The 25,450-nt window shown below is 48.4% G+C and overlaps 3 protein-coding genes across 6 annotated transcripts; all 3 read left to right on the top strand.

The window, feature by feature from the left end:
* The first annotated feature begins 3,263 nt into the window (after nt 1-3,263).
* Nucleotides 3,264-5,238, top strand: cnr2 (cannabinoid receptor 2). Its single transcript, XM_047031879.1, has 2 exons — nt 3,264-3,945; nt 4,139-5,238. The coding sequence occupies exons 1-2, from the start codon at nt 3,867-3,869 to the stop codon at nt 5,236-5,238; spliced, it is 1,179 nt and encodes a 392-aa protein (XP_046887835.1). The 5' UTR covers nt 3,264-3,866.
* Nucleotides 5,239-9,054: 3,816 nt separating this feature from the next.
* Nucleotides 9,055-22,361, top strand: akirin1 (akirin 1). The gene is made up of 5 exons (XM_047033264.1): nt 9,055-9,669; nt 18,265-18,396; nt 18,539-18,667; nt 19,244-19,315; nt 21,962-22,361. Exons 1-5 carry the CDS (start codon nt 9,465-9,467, stop codon nt 21,970-21,972), a joined length of 549 nt encoding a protein of 182 aa, XP_046889220.1. The 5' UTR covers nt 9,055-9,464; the 3' UTR covers nt 21,973-22,361.
* Nucleotides 22,362-23,423: 1,062 nt separating this feature from the next.
* rhbdl2 (rhomboid, veinlet-like 2 (Drosophila)) lies at nt 23,424-25,444 on the top strand. 4 transcript variants are annotated; one of them, XM_047033308.1, is made up of 3 exons: nt 23,424-23,737; nt 24,528-24,761; nt 25,159-25,444. In XM_047033308.1, the coding sequence occupies exons 2-3, from the start codon at nt 24,543-24,545 to the stop codon at nt 25,309-25,311; spliced, it is 372 nt and encodes a 123-aa protein (XP_046889264.1). In that variant the 5' UTR covers nt 23,424-23,737; nt 24,528-24,542; the 3' UTR covers nt 25,312-25,444. The 4 variants fall into 4 exon arrangements, with proteins under 4 accessions (XP_046889264.1, XP_046889255.1, XP_046889234.1 ...); XM_047033299.1 differs by having other exon boundaries at nt 23,425-23,737; nt 24,495-24,761; XM_047033278.1 differs by lacking the exon at nt 23,424-23,737 and adding an exon at nt 23,744-24,119 and having other exon boundaries at nt 25,159-25,443.
* Nucleotides 25,445-25,450: the final 6 nt, after the last annotated feature.

Genomic DNA, 25,450 nt, shown 5'->3' with positions numbered 1-25,450 from the left:
TATGACTATGTTTAGCTTGTGTTCTGCTCCTCTCTCCTACCAACCGTCTCTGGAGGAGGGGATCCCTCTCTGAATTGCTCCTCCCAAGTCTTCTTCAATTTTTTGAGTTTTTGGAGTTTTTCCTTGTCTTCCTTGAGGGTTTAGGTTGGTTGAGGGGCAGTTCTATGGGCGTATGTGAAGCCGTCTGTGACATGCTTGCGTGTAAAAAGGGCTATACAAATACATTTGATTTGATTTGATAATATATATAATAAAAAAAATTATATAGAACATAAAATGTGTACAATATGACTTCAATAAAGGAAGAGCTGTACAGTATTTGCCAACATTCATTGTATTCCACCCTCTCTTTCTTTCTCTCTCTCTCTCTTTCTCTCTCTCTCTCTCTCTGTCTTTCTCTCTCTCTCTCTCTCTCTCTCTCTCTCTCTCTGTCTCTCTCTCTCTCTCTCTGTCTTCTCTCTTTCTTCTCTCTCTCTCTCTCTCTCTCTCTCTCTCTCTCTCTCTCTCTCTCTCTCTCTCTCTCTCTCTCTCTCTCTATCTCTCTCTCTCTGTCTTCTCTCTCTCTCTCTCTCTCTCTCTCTCTCTCTCTCGTCTCTCTCTCTCTCTCTCTCTCTCTCTCTCTCTGTCTTCTCTCTCTCTTTCTCTCTCTCTCTCTCTCTGTCTTCTCTTCCCATTGTAACATGTAAATGAATGATCCTAATAGACTGGATGAATGAGTGTGTCTGGACCTCCCAGCCTGTAGAATAGACAGATCAGAGACAACAGAACATGCTGACAGGTTGTGGTCGTTTTTCTGAGACATGTGACTGTCTTTGGGTTGGCTGTACATCGTCAATCACCCATTTCCTCTTCTTTAAAAACGTGTGGGCAACACACACCAACACGCTTTCTTAGACAACACGCAAGCACAGAGAGAGAGAGAGAGAGATCAGGATGTGGTTTATGAGACCTCCCCCCCCCCCCTCCCCCCCTCATGGTGCCGAGGGGGGGCAGTGTGGGAGCAGCCCACTAAGTGAGAGCTGATGCCAGAGACAGTGGTTCTGCAGCAGCCCAGACAGAGAGAGGTAAGACCAGCCTCGTTGCTCAATATCACTAACTCTCCAATATAATCACAGCTGCATTAGGTTTGTGGTAACAATGATGAATTATGAAGTATTTAAATATTTTAAATGATCTTAAACTGTTGAAGTGTAATGAAAAACTGAATGTAATAATTCATACTCAAACTACATTGCATTGAATTGTTGTATTTTTTATGGAAATCTAGAGGTCAGATGCTCTAGGACTTTCCGTATAACTCATTTTTTTACGCAAGAAAGTATCTCTCTTTAGAAACAAGGCAGAATAGAACAATGATGAAAGAAGTAATTGCTTCATGCGTTGCAACATTTAAACTGTGACTTTCTTGTCTAATGAGTCAAGACAACACATATGACCAGAACAACTTCTTGCTTCTCACCAGCAGCAGGTGAGGATGTGTCCTGGGTGTCCGCAGAGAGGCAGGAGACAGTATGAGGCAGTATGAGGCAGTACGAGGCAGTACGAGGCAGAAAGAGGCAGTAAGAGGCTGGGGAGAGGCAGGAAGAGGAAGTAAGAGGCAGGAAGAGACTGGGAGGAGGCAATAAGAGGCAGGAAGAGGCTGGGGATAGGTCATAAAAGGCTGGGAAGAGGCTGGGAGGAGGCAATAAGAGGCAGTAAGAGGCTGGGGAGAGGTAGTAAGAGGCTGGGAAGAGGCTGGGAAGAGGCTAGGAGGAGGCAGTACGAGGCAGTAAGAGGCAGTAAGAGGCTGGGGAGAGGCTGGGAAGAGGCTAGGAGGAGGCAGTACGAGGAAGTAAGAGGCAGTAAGAGGCTGGGGGGAGGCTGGGAGGAGGCAATAAGAGGCAGTAAGAGGCTGGGAAGAGGCAGTAAGAGTCTGGGAAGAGGCTGGGAAGAGGCAATAAGAGGCAGTAAGGGGCTGGGAAGAGGCTGGGGATAGGCATTAAGAAGCAGTAAGAGGCAGTAAGAGGCTGGGAAGAGGCAATAAGAGGCCGTAAGAGGCTGGGAAGAAGCAGTAAGAGGCAGTAAGAGGCAGTAAGAGGCAATAAGAGGCAGTAAGAGGCTGGGAAGAGGCAGTAAGAAGCAGTAAGAGGCAGTAAGAGGCAGTAAGCAGAAAGCAGAAAGCAGGAACCTCTTCCAGCGTTCTCCACAGGGAGACAGACGTCTCCTGAAACTTAATCTCCGCTCTTTCCTCCCAGACATCATAATCACTAATAGGCAAAATAGTCACGATGCTCAGTAAGATCTGGATTAAAAGAAAGTGCTCCTGGTTGCAAGGGGAACTCCTTTGTCACATAGAGAAAGTGTGATTCTCCTGCAGGGGGGAATGTTCTGGAGAATGCTGGTGGAGTATTGATCATGTGTATGATGTGGTTATTTATGCCTCCTTGACAGGTCTGTATGAATGCTGGACTGGACTCATTGAGCCAATATGTCTTAGTGTACCTAAAGGCTGATGTTCCCATTGTATGTCTTAGTGTACCTAAAGGCTGATGTTCCCATTGTATGTCTTAGTGTACCTACAGGCTGATGTTCCCATTGTATGTCTTAGTGTACCTACAGGCTGATGTTCCCATTGTATGTCTTAGTGCACCTAAAGGCTGATGTTCCCATTGTATGTCTTAGTGTACCTAAAGGCTGATGTTCCCATTATATGTCTTAGTGTACCTAAAGGCTGATGTTCCCATTGTATGTCTTAGTGCACCTAAAGGCTGATATTCCCATTGTATGTCTTAGTGTACCTTAAGGCTGATGTTCCCATTGTATGTCTTAGTGTACCTAAAGGCTGATGTTCCCATTGTATGTCTTAGTGTACCTAAAGGCTGATGTTCCCATTGTATGTCTTAGTGTACCTACAGGCTGATGTTCCCATTGTATGTCTTAGTGTACCTACAGGCTGATGTTCCCATTGCTAGTGTTGCTTTGGTGGTTCAGCGCCAAATCTTTTGGAGCTTATTTACAAATCAGTGTTTTTCTCAGCTGTGTGTAAAACATCCCAAACGTCCCCTGAGGTACTGGGGGTTTACCCTGTCTGGCCCAAGCTCTGGCACAACCTGTCAGGTTCATCTAAAGATTGCATAGATCACCTATGGAAGTGGTGATTCAGTCATTATGATCCTATTTTTAGAATGCCTTCTTTCAATTCTGAAAGGGGGCGGCCTTTTTTACCTGTCAATCGCTCTCTCTCTCTCTTTCTCTCTCTCTCTCTCTCCTGCTCTCCTCGCGCTCTTTCTCTCTTTCTCTGTCTGTCTCTCTCTGTCCTTTCTGACTCTCTCTGTCTCTCCATCTCTCTCCCTGTTCATGTTACTTGATTTATTTTTCCAATAAGTATTATATTCATTATGATTATTCTTATCAAGATGTCTGAGTTTTGTTAATGAACATATTGTATATTACCCATATTAATATTTTTTTATTAATGAACATATTGTATATTACCCATATTAATATGATGTTTTATTGATAATTGTTACTGTAAAAGGGGTCCCTCTGTCCGTCTGCTTTCATGAAACTGAAAAACATAATTTTCAGCCTCATGAATGTTTTTCAGAAAGCAGAGAAATGTTCCCATCTAGTGGTCACATTTGGAACTAATACCAGAACTTCTCTTTTTAATGCCACAACAGAGTAGTAATACTGCTGGTGTCGAATGGCAGAGACACACACACACATGTTGGTGTTGCTCAGATTGTTTAATGTGAAGAGAGAATGTGACTTGTGACCGAGTGTTTAATGTGACTTGTGACCGAGTGTTTAATGTGACTTGTGACCGAGTATTTAATGTGACTTGTGACCGACTGTTTAATGTGCCTCTGTGCTCTGAAGGAGGGATGGAGGGATGGGAGGAGCTACACACACCAGCAGCAATGCTGACAGCCAATCAGAGTCGTCCTACAGCTCTTCCCATGGGTATGTATATCTTAACCTTAGAAATAAATGACATTGAAATGACGATCACAGCCTTATCTCATCCTGTCATCAACCCAGAGCTGTCTGGAATAGTAGCTGTCATCCCTGCTGGCTCTGACCCCTGACCTTTAACCCTGACCCATAACCCTGCTGAGACCTGCTCCATGTGTTCTGTCTCTTCTTCTGACCCCAGCGGTCCAACCCAACCGCTCGTGTAAGGATCTGACTCGCTACATGGTTCTGAAGCATCCCGAGCAGGTAGCCATTGGCTCCATCTGCTTCCTGGCCGGTCCCATCACCCTCCTGGAGAACCTGCTGGTTCTGGGCGTGATCGCGGCCAGCGCTCCCCTGCGGAGACGCCCCTCCTACCTGTTCATCGGCAGCCTCGCCCTGGCGGACATCTTTGCCAGCTGCTTCTTCACCGTCAACTTCCTGGACTTCCACCTGTTCAAGCGCTGTGACAGCCCGGCCACGTACCTGTTCAAGCTGGGCGGCGTCACGATGGCTTTCTCCGGCTCTGTGGGCAGCCTGCTGCTGACGGCATTGGACCGCTACGTCTGCATCCACCACGCGGCCCGCTACCACGCGCTGCTCACCCGCCGCCGCGCCCTGCTCGCCCTGCTGGGCCTGTGGAGCCTTGTGCTCCTCATCTCTTTCCTGCCTCTGATGGGCTGGCGCTGCCCAGGCGGCCTCCACTCGCCCTGCTCTGACCTGTTCCCCTACATCCCGCCCTGCTACATGCTGTGCTGGGCCAGCTTCATCCTGGCGTTGCTGGGGCTCATCCTGGGGGCGTACGGCCTGGTGCTGTGGAGGGCTCACCAGCACGAGGCCTCCATGAGCAGCCTGCAGGGGGCGCCGGCGGGGCAGTCCCGCATGAGGATGGACATCCGCCTGGCGCGCACTCTGGGGCTCATCCTGCTCATCCTGGTGGGCTGCTGGGTGCCTGTGCTGGCCTTCATGCTGGAGGACGTGAGGAGGCACTTAAACCGCTCTCAGCAGAGGGCCTTCGCCTTCTGCAGCACGCTGTGTCTCGTCAACTCGGCCGTGAACCCGCTGCTCTACGCCCTGCGCTGCAGGGAGCTGAGGGGGGCGCTGCTGCGGCTGGCGGCGAGGCTGTGGGGGCTGGGGGGCTGCCAGAGGCCCATGGGGTCGGGGGACTCGGCTCCAGCCCTGCCCACAGCAGAGAGTAAAAGCTTCAGCATGGCCCTGGAGGAGGACAGGGCAGAAGGGAACACCTGCACGGTGGACTCTGTCTCAGGGAGGGTGAACAAGCAGCTGCACACCAGTGGGTAGTTGGGGAAGGGTGGAGGGTTGGGGTGGAGGACTGGAGGGGTGGGGTGGAGGACAGGAGGGATGCAGGACAGGAGGACTGGAGGGGTGGAGGGTTGGGGTGGAGGACAGGAGGGATGGAGGACAGGAGGACTGGAGGGGTGGAGGGTTGGGGTGGTGGGGTGGAGGATAGGAGGACTGGAGGGGTGAAGGGTTGGGGTGGTGAGGTGGAGGGTTGGGGTGGTGGGGTGGAGGACAGGAGGACTGGAGGGGTGAGGCATTGTAGAGAATGTCAAGGTAGTAGCTAGATAATTCAGTAGTTTGTTACAGTATTTTAATGATGGAAAGTAAAAAGTGTTGTGTAAAGTAAGATAGTCGTGTGATAAACAAGGACAGGGGGACAGGAGTACAGGAGTACAGGAAGACAGGGGGACAGGTAGACAGGGGGACAGGAAGACAGGGGGACAGGAAGACAGGGGGACAGGAAGACAGAAGTACAGGGGGACAGGAAGACAGAAGTACAGGAAGACAGGGGGACAGGAGTACAGGCAGACAGGGGGACAGGAAGACAGGAGTACAGGAAGACAGGGGGACAGGAAGACAGGGGGACAGGAGTACAGGCAGACAGGAGTACAGGAAGACAGGGGGACAGGAAGACAGGAGTACAGGAAGACAGGGGGACAGGAAGACAGGGGGACAGGAGTACAGGCAGACAGGAGTACAGGAAGACAGGGGGACAGGAAGACAGAAGTACAGGAAGACAGGGGGACAGGTAGACAGGAGGACAGGAAGACAGGGGGACAGGAAGACAGGGGGACAGGTAGACAGGGGGACAGGAAGACAGGGGGACAGGAAGACAGGGGGACAGGTAGACAGGAAGACAGGGGGACAGGAAGACAGGAAGACAGAAGTACAGGAAGACAGGGGGACAGGAGTACAGGCAGACAGGGGGACAGGAAGACAGGGGGACAGGAAGACAGGAGTACATGAAGACAGGCGGACAGGAAGACAGGAGTACATGAAGACAGGGGGACAGGAAGACAGGAGTACATGAAGACAGGGGGACAGGAAGACAGGAGTACATGAAGACAGGGGGACAGGAAGACAGGAGGACAGGAGGACAGGGGGACAGGAAGACAGGAGTACAGGAAGACAGGGGGACAGGAGGACAGGAGTACAGGAAGACAGGGGGACAGGAAGACAGGTGTACAGGAAGACAGGGGGACAGGAAGACAGGAGTACATGAAGACAGGGGGACAGGAGGACAGGAGGACAGGGGGACAGGAAGACAGGGGGACAGGAAGACAGGGGGACAGGAGGACTGGGGGACAGGAGAACAGGTGAACCAGACAGGACGACATGTGAGTGACCTTCTGTAGATGAATGCCTAGCCAGTTGCATTGTGGGACTGTATACAATGTCCTCCACGTGACGACGAGCAGAGCGCTGAGGTAAGCAGGTCAAAGGTCATGAAGAGAGCCAGGTGGAACATGGAGGCTGGTACTCTGCTGATGAGGGACAGAGACTACTGGCAGCTAGTTTGACTCATTCTCTTTTTTCTTCTTCTGTGTGTTGTGTCTTGTGAATAGTAATAGTAGAGCTTGTGTAAGCCATTATTTAAACATTAAAGGTGAGGCTGGACAATACCCTTTGTGTTGGGTTTTTGGCTTCACTGAAAAATGACTTATTCGCAACTTAGTGTGGAGAGAGAGATAGTGAGAGATACAGATGGTGACAGACGGGGAGAGAAAGATAGATAGTGAGAGGGGGGAGGGAGAGATAGTGAAAGAGATAGTGAGAGAGAGAGAGAGAGAGAGAGAGAGAGAGAGAGAGAGAGAGAGAGAGAGAGAGAGAGAGAGAGAGAGAGAGAGAGAGACGCTTTTATCCAAAGCGACTTCCAAGAGAGAGCTTTACAAAAGTGCATAGGTCACTGATCATAACACCGAAATATCCACCAATATTGCGGGTAGCCAAACATGAAGCATACATTGTGATAAACCAAAAATAAGTGCCAAAGGGAAGAACCATAAGAGCATGTAGTTAAACAAGTTACAATTAAACAACATGACCTCAAAAAAGTGCAGGAGTGTACCTGTAGAAAAGCAAGCAACAGTTTTAAATCAGTTAAAGCTAACCAACAAGAGCAACAAGTCTCTAAGTAAGAGTCATTGTGATCCTGGAGGAAACTAACATCAGGTCCAGCAAATCATTCCTAGGTGCCGTTGTATTCCCGGAACAAGTGAGTCTTGAGCCTTTTCTTGAAGGTGGAGAGACAGTCAGTGTCCCTGATGGAGGTGGGGAGTTGATTCCACCACAGGGGGCCCAGACAGGAGAAGAGCTTGTGTTGGGACCGGGCGCTCTTGAGCAGAGGGACCACCAGACGGTTGTCAGAAGAAGACCGTAGGTGGCGGGTGGGGGTTTAGGGCAGGAGGAGAGACTTGATGTAGTCGGTGCAGTCCCGTTCACCGCTCGGAAGGTCAGTACCAGGGTCTTGAATCTGATACGGGCCGTGATGGGTAGCCAGTGAAGGGAGATGAGGAGTCGGGGTGACATGGGTGCGTCTGGGTAGGTTGAAGACCAGGCGGGCTGCTGCGTTCTGAATCCTCTGGAGAGGGCGGGTTGCACATGCTGGGAGACTGGCGAGCAGGGAGTTGCAGTAGTCCAACTTGGAGAGGACCAGTGCTTGGACAAGCAGCTGGGTGGAATACTCAGACAGGTATCTCCTGATTTTCCGGATGTTGTAGAGGGTGAATCTACAAGACCGGGAGACTGCAGCAATGTGGGCTGTGAGGGAGAGCTGGTCACCCCGAGGTTCCTGGCAGAGGATGAAGGGGTCACTGTCACGGATCCCAGGGTGATTGAGAGATTGTGGGAGATGGAGGGTTTGGCTGGGATGATGAGAAGTTCTGTTTTGGCGTGGTTCAATTAAATAATGTCAATGAATGCTGAAATCCGGCAGTGGGTGTTGTGGGGGGTTTAGAGGCAAGACTAAAGATGTTGTCAACCCTTATGCTCCAGAGCCAAACTCAGCGTCTGGTATCTGATCTGCCCAGTTCAACCATGACCACACACCATCAACATGGAGGACATGTCTGGGATGAGGAGATGAACATGGTGGATGGTTTCCCCTCCACCCACCTCAGTGGTTCACACGACTGAGCGTCCGTAAACCTGCTGTAGACTGCATCTCTTCACGCGGCCTGGCAGCACGCGGCCTGGAGGCACGTGGGACTTGACTCCATAGTCAAAACTACCATGTGTAACCTGGGCTGGTGAACGTGTAGTGAGGGAGATGTTGTGGATGTTTCAACCTTCTGCCCTGTCACAAGGGACATGATGTCATCCCGGCATCATCATAGTAAACATCACAATGTCAGATTGTTTACATGACTCTGTCTTGATAAGTGGCATAGGAAACTAGGAGTAGTTGACCTAAGTAAGAATCTTGCCTCTGGAAAGCAGATCTTACGTGACATGATCCCATCATAAACAATATGAAGTTAAGGCGTCAGAAGGGTGAGATCTAGAGTTGTATCTTAAAGAGACAATGGCAAGGAAATGAACTAAAAGAGTAAATTGGCATGCGATCGAGGGTTAATGAATCAGCTGTCAACGCTGTGGGCCTAAATCAAGTAGGCGGTTGTTGATAGGATTAGCTAGCAAGATACTAAAGTAAAAAAAGTAATACAGGCAACATTTGCATATTTGACGTTACAGCTTTGAATAATCATCGAAGATTAAGTTCAGTAAACGTGTGAATAAAGAGATGAGCCTCCGAAAGTGTAAATGAATCCATTCCGTTCTCGTGAAGCCTGAATTTTAAACAATTTACGTGAACTGTAGGGTCGACTTGTAGTAACAAAGTTCGTAGAATGTGTTTGATGAGCTATTAAAACACATTTGCGACACTAATAATATCTCTCTAAAAATGATGTTTATTGAAATAATAATAATTCATTGTTTGAATGATACGATTTCGCGTTTAAAGTATACATTTGAAAATGTATCCTCCCTTCTTTTCTTTACAAATGGTACAGTCTAATCTGCCCTGTGACGTTCTAGAAATTCAGCAGCGGTACGGCAGCTGGCGACGCCGCCGCGCTGGTCTATTCTTTTACCGCTGCTGAAAGCAACCACAGCGACGCAACAACCGAAGAAAGCAAATTTAAAATATTTTATAGTGCGTACTGTGCGTTTTGTGGGTGTTTGTTTCCGCAATACTTCACTATCGTCTCTTTTATTCAGCCACAATGGCGTGTGGAGCAACGTTAAAGCGCTCAATGGAGTTTGAGGCCCTACTCAGTCCTCAGTCTCCGAAGCGGAGAAGGTGCAATCCGCTAACGGGGACTCCGAGCACCCCGTCCCCCCAAAGATGCAACCTCCGTCCGGCGGCTGACAGCCCTTCGCACTCGATGTCTCCCCCACCCATTGGAGGCGAAAACAGGCTTACTCCGGGTAAGAAACGGTGCCAAAAATAACTGGAAAAAAATGTATTTTTTTAAAACTGGGTGAAGAAATGGGGGAGGGGGTTTGGGTGGAGTGGAATTGATATTAGCGAGCTACAGTAGCTAGCCAGACAAGTTGTGAAAGAATGGAAATTGAAAGTAGCTAGTGGATAGAGTGCGTAGCTAGCCACTTGCTTTCATTTTACTGTTGACTAGCTGTCAGTACTTATGCAATCATTAACGTTGTTGTTTCGTTCCGTTCTCTAACTGTTATTGTCTCCATGATTGTCATTGTGTTAGTAAGCTGGTACCTAGCACTAGATACCAGGGTCGCTAGCTAATCTAGACAGCTGCTAGGAAGACAATTAGCTAGTTAGCAACTAGGTAGCTAGCTAGCTCGAAGCCCAAGCATCGGGAATTCGGTTATAATGGAATGATGGTGGCTAGCTCACGTTTGCGGAGTGTTAGCAAATTAAATAGACTAGCCGCTTACCAGCTACCCGGTGCAGTAGCGTGGTTGATATTACGTTAAGAAAGCCAGCGAATTAAAAAGTCGTCTTCACGAATAAGTTCTGCTTAATAATGAATACTGACCTTAAGTTATGTTTGGGTAATCGCTTTTTTAGCCAAACTACCTAAACATTGTCACACCTTAAGAGCCAACAGGGACATTTGCTTTTTGAGAAATAACAACGACAGCGGTCTTTCATAGTTTTCCGATGTAATTCTATAAATCAGTGACATTGTCGCCGGGGAAACGTCCCAGGCATTAAATGGTGCTACGACGGGTATTGTCTGTCTTCGGTTTGCTGTTGGCTAACGTTAGCGGACTAGACGAATGGCATTGTCTAGTGTGGGAACCGGGCGGTTGGGTTAGTACCTTTTGTGAGCCCCTGGCCTCAGAAGGCCATTGTTCTGATCCTTCACGCTGCGTTCCCGCTCGCATGCGTCCCCAGTGTGATGAGCTGCACCAGGGGCTAGAGACTACCTGGGATCTGCAGCGATCACAGTCCCTTTGTATATGAAGTCACGGGGGGGGGGGGGGGGGGGGGGGGGGGGTACAAAATCCTATTCTTTTGTTTTTATCTCTACTCGTAATTGCTAGTGCACGATTTGAATATTACAATGTTTCCCAGTAAAGCATGCGTTTAGTCTGCCCAACCCAGAATGTGATTGATATGACCAAATCTCATTAAAACGCAATTTCCTGCTGTAGTTAAATGAATAGACGGCCTCTCACACAGAATGCTGTGTGAAGAATATCAATGATTCAGATGAATGTAATATGTCTGCTGCTGCCTCCAGGGTCAGCAGTGTGTCAACCTGGCAGGACAAGCAGCTCTCACACTCACCATCACGTACATCACATTTGATTCAGGCTCTTCTATCCAAAGGGACACACAAATGGCGGATATAGAAAGACAGCGGAAAACCAAGGATCAGAAGTGCAGAATTGGATAAGTGGATCTCGGCACATTATAGACTGTGGAGCTGTGGTCTCCAGTTAGCCCCAGGCTGGTGGAGCTGTGGTCTCCAGTTAGCCCCAGGCTGGTGGAGCTGTGGTCTCCATTTAGCCCCAGGTTGGTGGAGCTGTGGTCTCCAGTTAGCCCCAGGCTGGTGGAGCTGTGGTCTCCAGTTAGCCCCAGGCTGGTGGAGCTGTGGTCTCCATTTAGCCCCAGGTTGGTGGAGCTGTGGTCTCCAGTTAGCCCCAGGCTGGTGGAGCTGTGGTCTCCAGTTAGCCCCAGGCTGGTGGAGCTGTGGTCTCCAGTTAGCCCCAGGTTGGTGGAGCTGTGGTCTCCAGTTAGCCCCAGGCTGGTGGAGCTGTGGTCTCCAGTTAGCCCCAGGCTGGTGGAGCTGTGGTCTCCAGTTAGCCCCAGGCTGGTGGAGCTGTGGTCTCCATTTAGCCCCAGGCTGGTGGAGCTGTGGTCTCCAGTTAGCCCCAGGTTGGTGGAGCTGTGGTCTCCATTTAGCCCCAGGTTGGTGGAGCTGTGGTCTCCAGTTAGCCCCAGGCTGGTGGAGCTGTGGTCTCCAGTTAGCCCCAGGCTGGTGGAGCTGTGGTCTCCAGTTAGCCCCAGGTTGGTGGAGCTGTGGTCTCCAGTTAGCCCCAGGTTGGTGGAGCTGTGGTCTCCAGTTAGCCCCAGGCTGGTGGAGCTGTGGTCTCCATTTAGCCCCAGGTTGGTGGAGCTGTGGTCTCCAGTTAGCCCCAGGCTGGTGGAGCTGTGGTCTCCAGTTAGCCCCAGGCTGGTGGAGCTGTGGTCTCCAGTTAGCCCCAGGCTGGTGGAGCTGTGGTCTCCAGTTAGCCCCAGGCTGGTGGAGCTGTGGTCTCCATTTAGCCCCAGGTTGGTGGAGCTGTGGTCTCCAGTTAGCCCCAGGCTGGTGGAGCTGTGGTCTCCAGTTAGCCCCAGGCTGGTGGAGCTGTGGTCTCCAGTTAGCCCCAGGCTGGTGGAGCTGTGGTCTCCAGTTAGCCCCAGGCTGGTGGAGTCTCTGTCTTTGTCTGCTGTGGATCCACATGGTACCCATCCACCTGTAGGGGAGGGATCCAGGAATCGAGCTTCTCTAACTCTAACCCTCCAGGCCAATCGCCTCTTCCACACGTCCCGGCAAAACGAAAGTTAGGAGTGTTGAGGTTTAGTTTGAGAACATCTCTCCTCGACGCGTCCTGTTAGACTCCCAGGTCATGGGCCGGTGGTGGAAGCAGAACTCCCTGGTCCCTCCCAGCAGTGATCTGTATGGAGCGGGAGGGTGTCCCAGGGCCGCACACTGTGAGCTGCAGGGACTGAGGCCTGGGGGGTTTTTGCAAGTCTTGATTGATGATGGCACTTTGTTTTGACTGACCCTCACCAGTCAGATAAGGGTGTATGTGTTCCTGGGGGTGAGGGGCGCTAGCAGGAACCAAGGCTTCCACACCTGCAGGTGTCATCACATACGATAGAAGGAAGTGACAAGGCCGGCTTCCTGTGTGATGCTGCTGTGTGTGTATGCTCTGACGAAGCTTCCTGCTTGGATGAAGCTTCCTGCTCGGACTAGTTTTACGTAAGGCAAAAACAGTTTGATCTCAGCTGTTTGGTTATGACTGTTAACAGATCTTGCCTGTTGTCTATTCAGGGCCTGCATTATATTGCACCCATTATTCCAATCCATCTGTGTGGTTGACTTGCAGTCCAGCAGCTGTGTGTGTGGACATTATGTCCCAGTACCTGCTACTATGCTCACTATTTTCCCTTCATTAAGAAGGTTTGTGACCAGCAGTAAAGGTCAGCTGTCTGTAAGCCCCTCCCCCCAGTGCTGCTGTGTGGAACACTGGAACTCTCCTGTGTCTTCTATCCCAGCATGCATCTGGCCTCCCCAGGTTTGGGAGCAGTGGATGGAGCCAGGGTTCTAGTGACAGGTTCCCCAGCTTACAACCAGGGTTCTAGTGAAGGGGTAGCCTAGTTAGAACAGTTGTAGCCTGTAATGGTGGATGGCTTTATGAAATGAAGTCTGTTGTTTCAGCGACTCAGTGAGCTTGCCTGACCCCCTCCCCAGCCCCGGAGGGGAACATGAGTCAGGCTGTTCTTTCTCCCACACTCCCGGGCCCCTGTTCCCCCGGGCCCCTGTTCCCCCGGGCCCCTGTTCCCCGGGCTTCTGTTCCCCGGGCGTCTGTTCCCCGGGCGTCTGTTCCCCCGGCCCCTGTTCCCCGGGCCCCTGTTCCCCCGGGCCCCTGTTCCCCCGGGCCCCTGTTCCCCGGGCCCCTGTTCCCCGGGCCCCTGTTCCCCGGGCCCCTGTTCCCCCGGCCCCTGTTCCCCGGGCCCCTGTTCCCCCGGGCCCCTGTTCCCCCGGGCCCCTGTTCCCCCGGGCCCCTGTTCCCCCGGGCCCCTGTTCCCCCGGGCCCCTGTTCCCCCGGGCCCCTGTTCCCCGGGCCCCTGTTCCCCCGGCGTCTGTTCCCCGGGCCCCTGTTCCCCGGGCCCCTGTTCCCCCGGGCCCCTGTTCCCCGGGCCCCTGTTCCCCCGGGCGTCTGTTCCCCCGGGCGTCTGTTCCCCCGGGCCCCTGTTCCCCCGGGCGTCTGTTCCCCCGGGCGTCTGTTCCCCCGGGCGTCTGTTCCCCTGGTCCCTGTTCCCCGGGCCTCCTACCTTGGTGACTGTTGTTGTTAGGCCTGCGCTAAGCCTGGGAGAGGCTCAGCCTTCCTGTAGCCCTTGCCTGGGACCCTCCCTGATTGGTTGTATAGCCGGGGTCGTGGCAGGGGCAGCGTTGCTTGGTAACGTCCGGGGTTGGGATTCGGGGGTTGCTGAGAGTGACTGGCAGCAGGGGGAGGAGCTACACCCGCAGTAGGGCTGCAACAAACAAATATTTTGATAATCGACTAATCTAACGATTATTTGATCGATTAGTCGACTAATCATCTATTTTTTCATTGATTAATCAGAAAGCTTTGAACAATTATTCAGCTTCTGTAATTTGTTAAAACATTGAGTTATACTTATTCTAACTAATAAATAAAACCAAGAAATCACTTCAGCTTTTGAAAAAAATATTTGTATTGCACTTTGAGCCAACTGAACAGGCTATTACATCTCTTTTTGTCCAATTGTGTCCAACTTAAATAAAAAATGCTCTTTAAGCATTGTTTCAATCATGTTGCTTTAAAGTATATAAAAGATAAATAAACAAAACTAAGTCAGTTGTATTACAAACCAAAAAAGGAGGAATGTAAACATATCTCTTGTAAGACAACAGGGTTCTGTTCAATGAAAACAGTGAGTAATAGTGTAATTTCTGGACTGGCTTTTTGTTTGTCTCATTACAATTGTCGTATGAACTGAACTGTCTAACTGCTGTCTGTGGACATGTTGCTACGGTGTTAGTATCCGTGAAATACTGCGTAATTTGTTATTATCAACTGGTGTAGCTAACTAGCCATCCAGCTTGAGCACACTCACCTCTTGCCGTTTCCATCTCCTATCGTGCGGGGATGCTTTCTTTTTAAATGTTCATGCATGCACGTTGTGCTACCATGGAAAACAAGTTCCGCCTTGCACACATTACATATGACAGTATTTTTAGTTGGATCTTTGGTGAAACTTTCCCACACAATACTTTTTCAGGCCCTTTTACACCCTAAAATGTTTACAGCTGTTTTCTTCTATTGGATATCATACGGGAGGGCTGCTTAGTCTGGCGCTACAGCGCTGCACTGGTCAAATCACGGTATTGCAGGAACTTAAAATAGGTCCTATGAGATCAAATGATTTGTCGACAACATAAATATTTGTTGAAAATTTTTTGTTGTCGATAACGTCGACTAATCGTTGCAGCCCTACCCAGCAGTGCCAGGTCTGCAGTAGGGGGAGGAGCCACACCTGTCCCCCGAACTGTGCTCAGCGTGTTTGACCAGATACCAGAGGCTCCCGTGTGGTTTGGACACATCAGGACTTGTTTAGCCCACTGGCACAGTGAGGCGTGGCTGGCCTGGTGCCGGGGCCGGGTACACCCAGCCTTCACCGTGTGGTGATCAGACTACATGCCAGTCGCACTGCCACTTGATCCAGCCTGGGTTCGAATGCTGCCTGGGCCTTTTGCTGCATGTCACACTAGGAAGCAGACCATGTCTATTTGTACCATTTAGAGTTTGAATCCTACAATTTTCAGTGTGTTTTGCTGAAAGTATCCTGCATACTTATTATTCCTCTTTTGCCCACTCTTTTGCTTTCACAATGTTTAAAGGGGTGATTGACTGGGTTTTGGGGGTATTTCACACTGTTCCTTAAGGTCTCCAAATAGGGTATGTAACATTGGTTGGGCTGACAATGGCCCAAGTGCTGTTCTATGCCCACAATCTACACAACACTTATTAACAGATTGACTAGATATCATTTGAAATTATTACGTTAGTTGTTTCCACTTCTGTTGTCGAAGCAAACAGGATCGCCTTAGGTGTGTAACGTTAGTACTACAGCTTAGCAAACAAACTATCGTGATTCAACTCAGCTTCAGTAAGCTCTAACTATCTTGCTGAAAAATAGATCTGGACAAACATGCATCTTGAATTGTAGATTTACATGACAACACAGGTTATTTATTTACATGAAACACAGTTAGGAACATGAAATAACGTTAGCCCCATTGCCAATAAACTAGGCTAAATCATCACACATTCTACCTATGTTCTTGAGTTAGCAAGCTAAACTAGTTAACATGCCTACAGTCTAGGTGTTTTCGCTATCTAGCTGTTCTTGCATTCCTTGCAAATCAGCGTTAATAAAAAGCAGATGAGCTAGAGTCTAGCTAACATTGACTAGACGTGCATGGCTGATTTGTCTACCGTAGCATAGAAGATCCCTGTGCATTGGATAAAAGCGTCTGCTAAATGAATAAATGTAAATGTGCAGCTCGACCCTCGACACATTTGCGCGAACCATTTTACCAAGGACGGTTTTGAAAACCTGGGACAATGTAAAGTAGGATTTGCTATGAAGCTGTTTCTGAAGAGGTGCGTTCCTACCTTATGTTCATCACAACCGCTAGCTGTAGGATGATTTTGTCGGTAACAGTTATTAGCAATGCTAACGTATCCTGTATCTAGAACCTGCCTTTCTCCAGTTCTTTCAAATAGATAATCTAGACAGGCGTTAGCAATAGGCTAGACTGCTATTAGTTTTCTGGCAATTTTTTCGGAAGCTTCCCTTCTAATGCCGACTACAGCTAGTGTAGTCGGAGTCATTTGCTAAGTAAGGTATGTTGATGTGCTTAGAAAGGTATTTAGCATTCTACCTATGCTAGATACAGGAGACGTTAGCATTGCTAATAGGCAAAATCATACTTACAGCTTGCGTTTGTGATGAGCATACGGTTGGAACAGCACCTCAATTCAGCAACAGCTGCTCAGCAAATCCTGCTTAATTTTTTTTTCTTCAAAACTGTCCTCAACTGTGGTTCAAGCAATGTGTAATTGAGGGTCGAACTGAACAGGAATCTTCTCATAGACAAACATCTGTCTGTCGAGTGTTTGGTTCCTTAGGAAGACTCTGATAACTGTTAGCATTCCCTGTACAGCTTGGAACACTGCATTTACCACCGTAGTCCATTTTCGATATGCTAGAAAAACATTCTTCTTCTTTATAATTCTATTGAAGTACACAGAGCAGCGCGCAGCACATTTTGGGGCGTGAGTCGTGACAAAGGTACAGACAAACCAAAAAAGGTGGAGCTACCAACTGACGTCAGTTAGGTGGCTTTTTCAAAACCTACCGTTGTACAGCTACATTTTAATTGTGAGATTTGCATAGGAAAGAGGTGTCAATGGACTTTGAGGTTCACTGTATGTCCATTTTACCCACTGAAGTGTCGTTATTCAAGTGTGACAAGGTAAATTCTGTTCTGCAATCAATGACCCCTTTAAGCTAGAAACTCTGTTCCAGCTGTGTCAGATAGAGGCTGACTTGCACTGGTGTGCTATGACACACGTTGATAACTCTTATGGTTGTTATGTTCTTGCAGCCCAAAGGGCTTAAAAATGAATGGATATGTTTGTGTTTTTCTGTCTGTTGTGATGTCATCAAGTCCGTTCATCCCTGTCTCACCTGCATAACGCTGTTTCAACTTGAGCAACTATACAACTTTAATTGATAGTACACAAAGCATGTCATTCTATTACGCTGATAACTTGTTGTTATAACATAAATTACATTAGTGGTTTCTTACATTTCTAAACTAACTTGGAGTGTGAAAAATCAGTTTGTTCAAGCTGACCAGCTGTAAAACCACAATCTTTTTATACGTTTATACTTTTCATGCTTTAAAATCAATGGAATTCAAATGAAGATGCACTTCATCACTATATCAGCTAGAAACATCATTCAAATGTTATTTGTCTAAGGCTGAAACACTTCTTTTTATCTTAAATGTATATCTTATATATTTCATGCTATAAAATGAATGGAAGTCACTGGCAGATACACTTCCCTATTCTATTTCATGCTCAATTGTATTGCAGCTACATTTGAATAATAAAAAAAAAACCTTTGACACTATTCAAGCCATCAAAAACACAAGTTTCAGCTGCTTTCTGCAGACACACTTTCTGCAGACACACGTTCAGCACACACACTTTCTTCAGAAAAGCATTTAGATTTTCCACCTCATGGATCTGGATGTGTGAGCTCTGTAGTTTAAGCTGTGATTTGATGTGTTGGTTGGCAACAGTTGATGTGAGTGCCGGGTGATAGTTTTGATTGGATGTTTAGCGGTGAGTGGGTGTGGTCATGGGTCAGGTTTGGCAGGTTGTGATTGGAGCACATCTCCATGAAGTATCAGAAATGAAAGTGATTCCTTCACTCTTCTCCACAGTCACAAGACTTGGGGCGGGGGGGCTTTAAAGTTGCACTTCCTGTCAGTGTTTTGTTTTGAAACTGCATTTCCTGTGAGCCCTGGCTGTGTCTCAGCTGGTGTGAGGATGTGAAGGGCTTCTCTCCAGAGGAACAGGAAGTTGGACTGGGCCTGGCTCAAACATGCTCATTCTTTGTTTTTATGAAAGCAGAATAACAAAGGTTTAACTTGAACAACTTTCTTTTGAATTTGAAAGATGTGCGTGTGTGTCTAGATGTTGACTGTTGCTCCACTGGCCCTACAGAGCAGATCTTTCAGAACATCCGTCAGGAGTACAGCCGCTACCAGAGGAGACGGCAGCTGGAGGGTGCCTTCACCCAGTCAGAGGCCAGCGATGCCCCCAGCACCGCCCTCGCCCCGCCCAGCTCCCCTCCAGGTACACACACACACTTCCCTCCGGGTACACACCGCCTGAGGCAGGGTGACAGCTGGGCTTCACACAACCTACCAGGAGACACTGTAGACTCAACTCTAGTGTATGGACAGCAGGGGATCAGTGTGTGTGTGTGTGCACCCAGGAGCCTCGAGGAAGGACCAGCCCTCGTTCACGCTGCGGCAGGTCAGCTTCCTGTGTGAGCGTCTGCTCAAAGACCACGACGAGAAGATCAGGGAGGAGTACGAACACATACTCAACACCAAACTAGCAGGTACCCCCTTACACTACCACTGAGCTATACCCACCCTCACACTACCACTGAGCTATACCCCCCCTCACACTACCACTGAGCTATACCCATCCCCTCACACACTACCACTGAGCTATACCCCCCCCTCACACACTACCACTGAGCTATACCCCCCCTCACACACTACCACTGAGCTATACCCCCCCCTCACACTACCACTGAGCTATACCCCCCCTCACACTACCACTGAGCTATACCCACCCCCTCACACTACCACTGAGCTATACCCCCCCTCACACTACCACTGAGCTATACCCACCCCCTCACACTACCACTGAGCTATACCCCCCCCTCACACTACGACTGAGCTATACCCCCCCTCACACTACCACTGAGCTATACCCCCCCCTCACACTACCACTGAGCTATACCCCCCCTAACACTACCACTGAGCTATACCCCCCCTCACACACTACCACTGAGCTATACCCACCCCCTCACACTACCACTGAGCTATACCCCCCCCCTCACACTACCACTGAGCTATACCCATCCCCATGTGTTATAAGACCTCTGCACCCCCCTCCTCTCTTCCAGAACAATACGAATCTTTTGTGAAGTTCACACAGGACCAGATCATGCGAAGATACGGTGCTCGGACGGCCAGCTGTAAGTGCAACCCTAACCCATCACCACCAGCCACATGCATCATCACCAGCCTCAGGTGGCACATGCATCATCACCAGCCTCAGGTGGCACATGCATCATCACCAGCCTCACGTGGCACATGCATCACCAGCCTCAGGTGGCACATGCATCATTACCAGCCTCACGTGGCACATGCATCACCAGCCTCAGGTGGCACATGCATCATTACCAGCCTCACGTGGCACATGCATCATCACCAGCCTCAGGTGGCACATGCATCATCACCAGCCTCACGTGGCACATGCATCACTAGCCTCAGGTGGCACATGCATCATTACCAGCCTCACGTGGCACATGCATCATTACCAGCCTCACGTGGCACATGCATCATCACCAGCCTCACGTGCACATGCATCATCACCAGCCTCACGTGGCACATGCATCATTACCAGCCTCAGGTGGCACTAGGCCTGTCGCGATAGTCAATATATTGACTTATCGCACGGTTTATGGATATGAGCGCAATAATTTTTGGTGCTGCTATATATTGCAACTGATCATTTTTATTTTAAAAAATTATGATTATATCAATTTTTACAAAAGAACAAATGTCACCAACATTTTATTCGATCCCGCTGCCTCAGTCATCTTGTCTGCTTTCTGTGTAGAAAGCGTAGGCGGGACTAGCGTCTCCACACACAGAGCGGACACTGACAGGTGAAGAGAAGGCATGAACTCACTGTGTTATAAGGTGTTCCGTTTCGTGACATCTACAGCTAGTTAGGAAGAACAATTAAAAATTGACTTGGTTTCAAAGCCGCAATCTTCAGCTCCGGTGTGGGAACGTTTAGACTTTAAGCCGAATGAGATGAGAGCCAATTAACATGAACGAGTCGGTATGTCGACTTTGTTTAAAAACAGTGGAAACGAAAATAAGCAACTAACCTAACATCTCACCTAGCAATATACAACTATCCCACCCAGTTTTTCAACCTGTGAACAACAACTGCAGCTGGAAAGGAGTCTTCCATACAGTTCTGTTACAGATGCCTTTTCCAAATATAAACGTGACAGCGCGAAATGGTGCACACTCACGGATAGCGTAACTCGCTATGTAGCCAAAGAGATGCAGCCATCAAAGACGGTCGAAAAACCATCATTTACAAATATGTTGCAAACTTTTGACAAACACAAGGCTGCCAACTCTCACGCATTGGCCGTGAGACACACATTTCAACCATTTCACACGCTCTCACGCCACACCTTGTATATCTCAAGCTGAAAAGGCGACGCCAACCAAGTAGCCCTGTTAACGTTGTAAACAAGAAGCGATGATGAAGTGAAGCGAACAACTGTTAAAAATCGCCTCTGGGGGTGGGGGGGAGGTCTCTATGTAATCAGTGGCATAAAATTTACTGACAATTGAAGTGTGTGCAATAATATCGTTTATCGCAATTAATTTTGGTGCAATATATCGCACAAGAAAAAGTACTTATCGTGACAGCCCTAGGTGGCACATGCATCATTACCAGCCTCACGTGGCACATGCATCACCAGCCTCACGTGGCACATGCATCATCACCAGCCTCAGGTGGCACATGCATCATTACCAGCCTCACGTGCACATGCATCATCACCAGCCTCACGTGGCACATGCATCATCACCAGCCTCACGTGGCACATGCATCATCACCAGCCTCACGTGGCACATGCATCATCACCAGCCTCACGTGGCACAAGCATCATCACCAGCCTCAGGTGGCACATGCATCATCACCAGCCTCAGGTGGCACATGCATCATTACCAGCCTCAGGTGGCACATGCATCATCACCAGCCTCAGGTGGCACATGCATCATTACCAGCCTCACGTGGCACATGCATCATCATGCATGAGTGTGTAATTTGTAACTGCAGAATATGTTGACTGGGTTCTGCTTTCCCGCAGAATAAAATGTTTTATTAAACGAGTGAGTAGATGACAAAACTCACTTTATTGACGCTAGTGCCAGCCAACTGCGTTGGAGTTGTTGATAAATGGAAGTAGCGTTGAGGTTAAATTAAGAAGCTTAAAAACGCAAACACTATTTATTAATAAGACAACTTTCTCAATATTGTATTCCTCAAACAGATATAGGTTTTTATCAAGTTTAAATGTCTCAATCTTTTGCCGTAAAGTGTCACAGTTTTGTCTGTCATCTTTTCTTTTTTCGTGAAGTGTCTTATTTTACCCATAATGCAAAGCACAATAGGCAATCTAAGTCAGTCTTACATTAGTTACTGATAGTGAAGCTTTATGCAAAAGGTAAATTGAAGTGTCTATGGCAAAGACTTAAAGTTGCATTTAAGTCTAAGACTATTAGACAGGTCTATTTTAACTGGCCCCAGAACTCAGACATCTAGACTGTACAGTCTAGTCAGGTCTATGTATTCAGACAACACAGTCTAGTCAGGTATATGTATTCAGACAACACATTCTAGTCAGGTGTATGTATTCAGACAACACAGTCTAGTCAGGTATATGTATTCAGACTACAGTCTAGTCAGGTCTATGTATTCACACAACAGACAATCCTCGACACGACTGACAGTCCTCTAGATGGAGACAGCTAGCCAGTGGTAGCAGCTGTGTGTCTGTCGTCTCACCCCTCCTCTCCTCTCCTTCCAGACGTCTCCTGAACTCCTTCCACCAGCTTCCAGTTTCTCAACATGGCTGTTCTACTGCCTCTTCATTTACATTTGATTTTCCTTTTAATTTCAAGATATTTGGGTGCCATTGTTTTTTTCTTTTTTTTCTTCAATTATTTTCCAAAACTGATTTCTACTCCAAAACTGTAGCTGCTGGCCAAAACATTAGAGGAATCTGAGGAGAAGATGCCTGTGTGGCCGTGCCCTCTTCCTGGAGATCTTGACTAAAGCAGATTTAGTATTGATCAGTGGATCTGCGCTGTAGAAAGCTTGGCTGCTGTAATCCTGTATAATCTGCCAGACATCCCCTCTCTCTTCAACTCTCACCTGACCATGTGGATTTTTTCTCCCTTTTGAAAAATAAAAGTTCTGTGATTAAATCTGTGTTCTTCTCTGTTTCTTGGGTTTGCAGTTTCATCCAGAAAGACACTGGGTACTTCCCTGTTATTCCATATGTGATACAGTTCTGTTTTGTGTTTCTTCATCCAAAATGGCACAATTGCCACCTGAAATTCTAGTCCAAGTAGCCTAACATCCCGCCTGCACTGTGCCCAGGGGTGCGCTGGGTTCCTGCTAACATCCCACCTGCACTGTGCCCAGGGGTGCGCTGGGTTTCTACTGACATCCCGCCTGCACTGTGCCCAGGGGTGCGCTGGGTTCCTGCTAACATCCTGCCTGCACTGTTCCCAGGGGTCCGCTGGGTTCCTGCTAACATCCCGCCTGCACTGTGCCCAGGGGTGCGCTGGGTTCCTGCTAACATCCCGCCTGCACTGTGCCCAGGGGTGCGCTGGGTTTCTACTGACATCCCGTCTGCACTGTGCCCACGGGTGCGCTGGGTTTCTACTGACATCCCGCCTGCACTGTGCCCAGGGGTGCGCTGGGTTCCTGCTAACATCCCGCCTGCATTGTGCCCAGGGGTGCGCTGGGTTTCTACTGACATCCCGCCTGCTCTGTCTGAGCACCATGAAGGAGAACAATGAGGAAGTATTTATCCAAAGTGACTATCTGCAGTGAATTGCTCTAACCACTGAGCTATCCCCATGTTCTACCACTGAGCTGTACCTGGAACAGGAAGTAGAAGTTGAGGACAGGAGCGTAGCACTGTAGGATTGTGTTGTTGGCGCCATCTGCTGACAGGAGAAGGGATGAATCGGTGGGTGTATCGGGGATGTAGAAGTGAAAAAGCGTGTTCTCTCTAAACACGTTTGCCTTCTAGCGGTATTCTGCAAATATAGCCTGTATGCTGGAACTTTCATAGGCTACATCATGAAAATGTTGCCTAAATTATGATTTTCTGCTCCATAACACAAGGTACGTACTTTGCAACACGTGTACACCGTCCAAAACACACCGTCTACAATGTACATTTTATGATGAGCAATAGTGTTATAGGTCCAGTATAACCAGTTGGACTTAAATTTTATGATTAACAATACAGTGTTATAGGTCCAGTTAATTGAACATCATAACCAGTTGAACTTGCAGACACCTTTAGCGTCACTGAATAAGGCTGCGTCTCATTCCAGCGCGGTTCAGCCTCCCCTTGCGTGTTTCATTTCCACAATAAGACAAGAAAACATAAGAGTGAAGTTCAGTGTTGCAACAACAACAACAAAAGTGTGTTTTGGTCAACTACATGAACGATATTCCATAAGTAGACTACTGTACGTCTGTTTACATCCACTTCAAAGTAGCTTCAAAGGAACATATCCGGATTGGAGTACAGCGCAGGTGTGGCAGATAACTGGAAACACAGGTAACCTCTCGACGGCTGCTTTTACACTATGTGAACTTCCTCTTGTATTTTGTTTAGACTGAAGATAAATAGCCTACTAGGGGAACGCATCATTGGTCTGTTTGCAGGGAAGGAGGTTGAAACAGGAAAAGGTCTAAAATTATCTCTATATTTTTGCTCCGAAGAAGGCAGACACACCGCGAGCGGGTTTTTTTGTGGAATTGATCTGTGGGTGTAGTTTTTCAGTTAAAATGTCCGGATACGCAGAATTCGAGGTTTAGAAGTAATTCATCGGATAGTTTTTGTTTTTTTAAACTAACAAACATTGGAGAGAAATTCCTAATACAGACCTATGCTTTTTCCGTTTGGAAACGCAAGCAACTTTTCATTAATCCGTATTTAGGTAAGTGAAGTAATTCTTATTTTTTACACGTTGCCTAGGTGTGACACCCAATTCCATGAGTGTGTGTATTCAGGGGGAGTCGTTTAAATTAATAGGAAGGTTTCGTATAAAAACATTTAGAGGAGTGCATTTTTTGGTTAGTTTATGAAGAGACAGAAGAGAGCGCAGGTCAAAATACAGTGTTACTGCTGTTCAATGCAAGAGCAGAGACAGAGTCTCTCTCATTCAACCACTTGTAAAGCAACAGAACGAATGTTTTCGAAATTGTCGTTTTTCGAACAGTAGGGTCTATCCAGTCCAATTGATATTCGTATTTGAAAGTGTATCTAGAATAGTAGTAGGCTAATTACAGAAAACCTGCTCTCATTCATAAAGCTCCTTATTCTCGCAAACACGATCCTGACCTAGGACCCAGGAGGGTCGATGGAGGACATAGATATCGAGGAGCAGGCTCCCTTTCCTGTGGACAGAGATGGGAAACGACTGGGGGCAGGAGAGGAGCGGAGGAAGGCTGGATGTTGTGAGAAGCTGCACCAGTCTATCTCCAGGTGGCTGCTTCCTTCTGACATCCGAGAAACGTACCTGGAGCGTGCCAACTGCTGCCCGCCGCCAATCTTCATCATCCTCATCAGTATCGGAGAGGTGGGGGCCACTACACACGGGAGTGACGGTATCAGAAGGGGGGGGGGGGGGGACAGTTTCAGTTAAACTAAAAGTAATGTTTATAAGTGTGCCACCCCAGAGTAACTACTGGAGCCGTCTGGTGCACTAAGGAAACGTTTTGTGACTTCACTGCTGTGCAGTTATAGGGTTATTATAGGGTTATTACATGAACTAGTTCTCTCTTTAAATAGAGCAGATACTAAGAGCTCAGGCTAACTCGCATGCAGCCAAGACCACAACTGAAGAAACCCTACAGTTACTTACATCTCTTTCTCCATCCATCCCTCCCCCCCCCCTCTCTCTCTCTCTCTCTCTCTCTCTCTCTCTGCCTCTCTCTCTCTCTCTCGCTCTCTCTCTCTCCACCATGTGTGTCCAGCTGGCTGTGTTTATCTACTATGCGGTGTGGAAGCCCCAGAAGCAGTGGGTGACCCTGGGGGAAGGCATCTGGAACAGCCCTCTCTCCTACAAGCCAGGCCTGCGCCAGGAAGCCTGGAGGTTCCTGTCCTACATGTTCGTCCACGCCGGGTAAGATGGCCGACAAAGAGCTATCACTGCTAGCCACACCTACAGGAAGTACCTATCACTGCTAGCCACACCTACAGGAAGTACCTATCACTGCTAGCCACACCTACAGGAAGTACCTGTCACTGCTAGCCACACCTACAGGA

This window comes from Hypomesus transpacificus, chromosome 2, assembly GCF_021917145.1.
Source record: "Hypomesus transpacificus isolate Combined female chromosome 2, fHypTra1, whole genome shotgun sequence".
In the NCBI taxonomy this organism is placed as follows: Eukaryota; Metazoa; Chordata; class Actinopteri; order Osmeriformes; family Osmeridae; genus Hypomesus; species Hypomesus transpacificus.
This window is presented reverse-complemented; position numbering and strand designations above follow the sequence as displayed.

Coding starts and splice junctions, on each gene's coding strand:
- akirin1 (XM_047033264.1), top strand. CDS start 9,465: ATGGCGTGTGGAGCAACGTTAAAGCGCTCAATGGAGTTTGAGGCCCTA. Junction 9,670..18,264: donor CGAAAACAGGCTTACTCCGG/GTAAGAAACGGT, acceptor CTGGCCCTACAG/AGCAGATCTTTCAGAACATC. Junction 18,668..19,243: donor ACTCAACACCAAACTAGCAG/GTACCCCCTTAC, acceptor CCTCTCTTCCAG/AACAATACGAATCTTTTGTG.
- rhbdl2 (XM_047033308.1), top strand. CDS start 24,543: ATGGAGGACATAGATATCGAGGAGCAGGCTCCCTTTCCTGTGGACAGA. Junction 24,762..25,158: donor TCCTCATCAGTATCGGAGAG/GTGGGGGCCACT, acceptor ATGTGTGTCCAG/CTGGCTGTGTTTATCTACTA.
- cnr2 (XM_047031879.1), top strand. CDS start 3,867: ATGGAGGGATGGGAGGAGCTACACACACCAGCAGCAATGCTGACAGCC. Junction 3,946..4,138: donor TCCTACAGCTCTTCCCATGG/GTATGTATATCT, acceptor TTCTGACCCCAG/CGGTCCAACCCAACCGCTCG.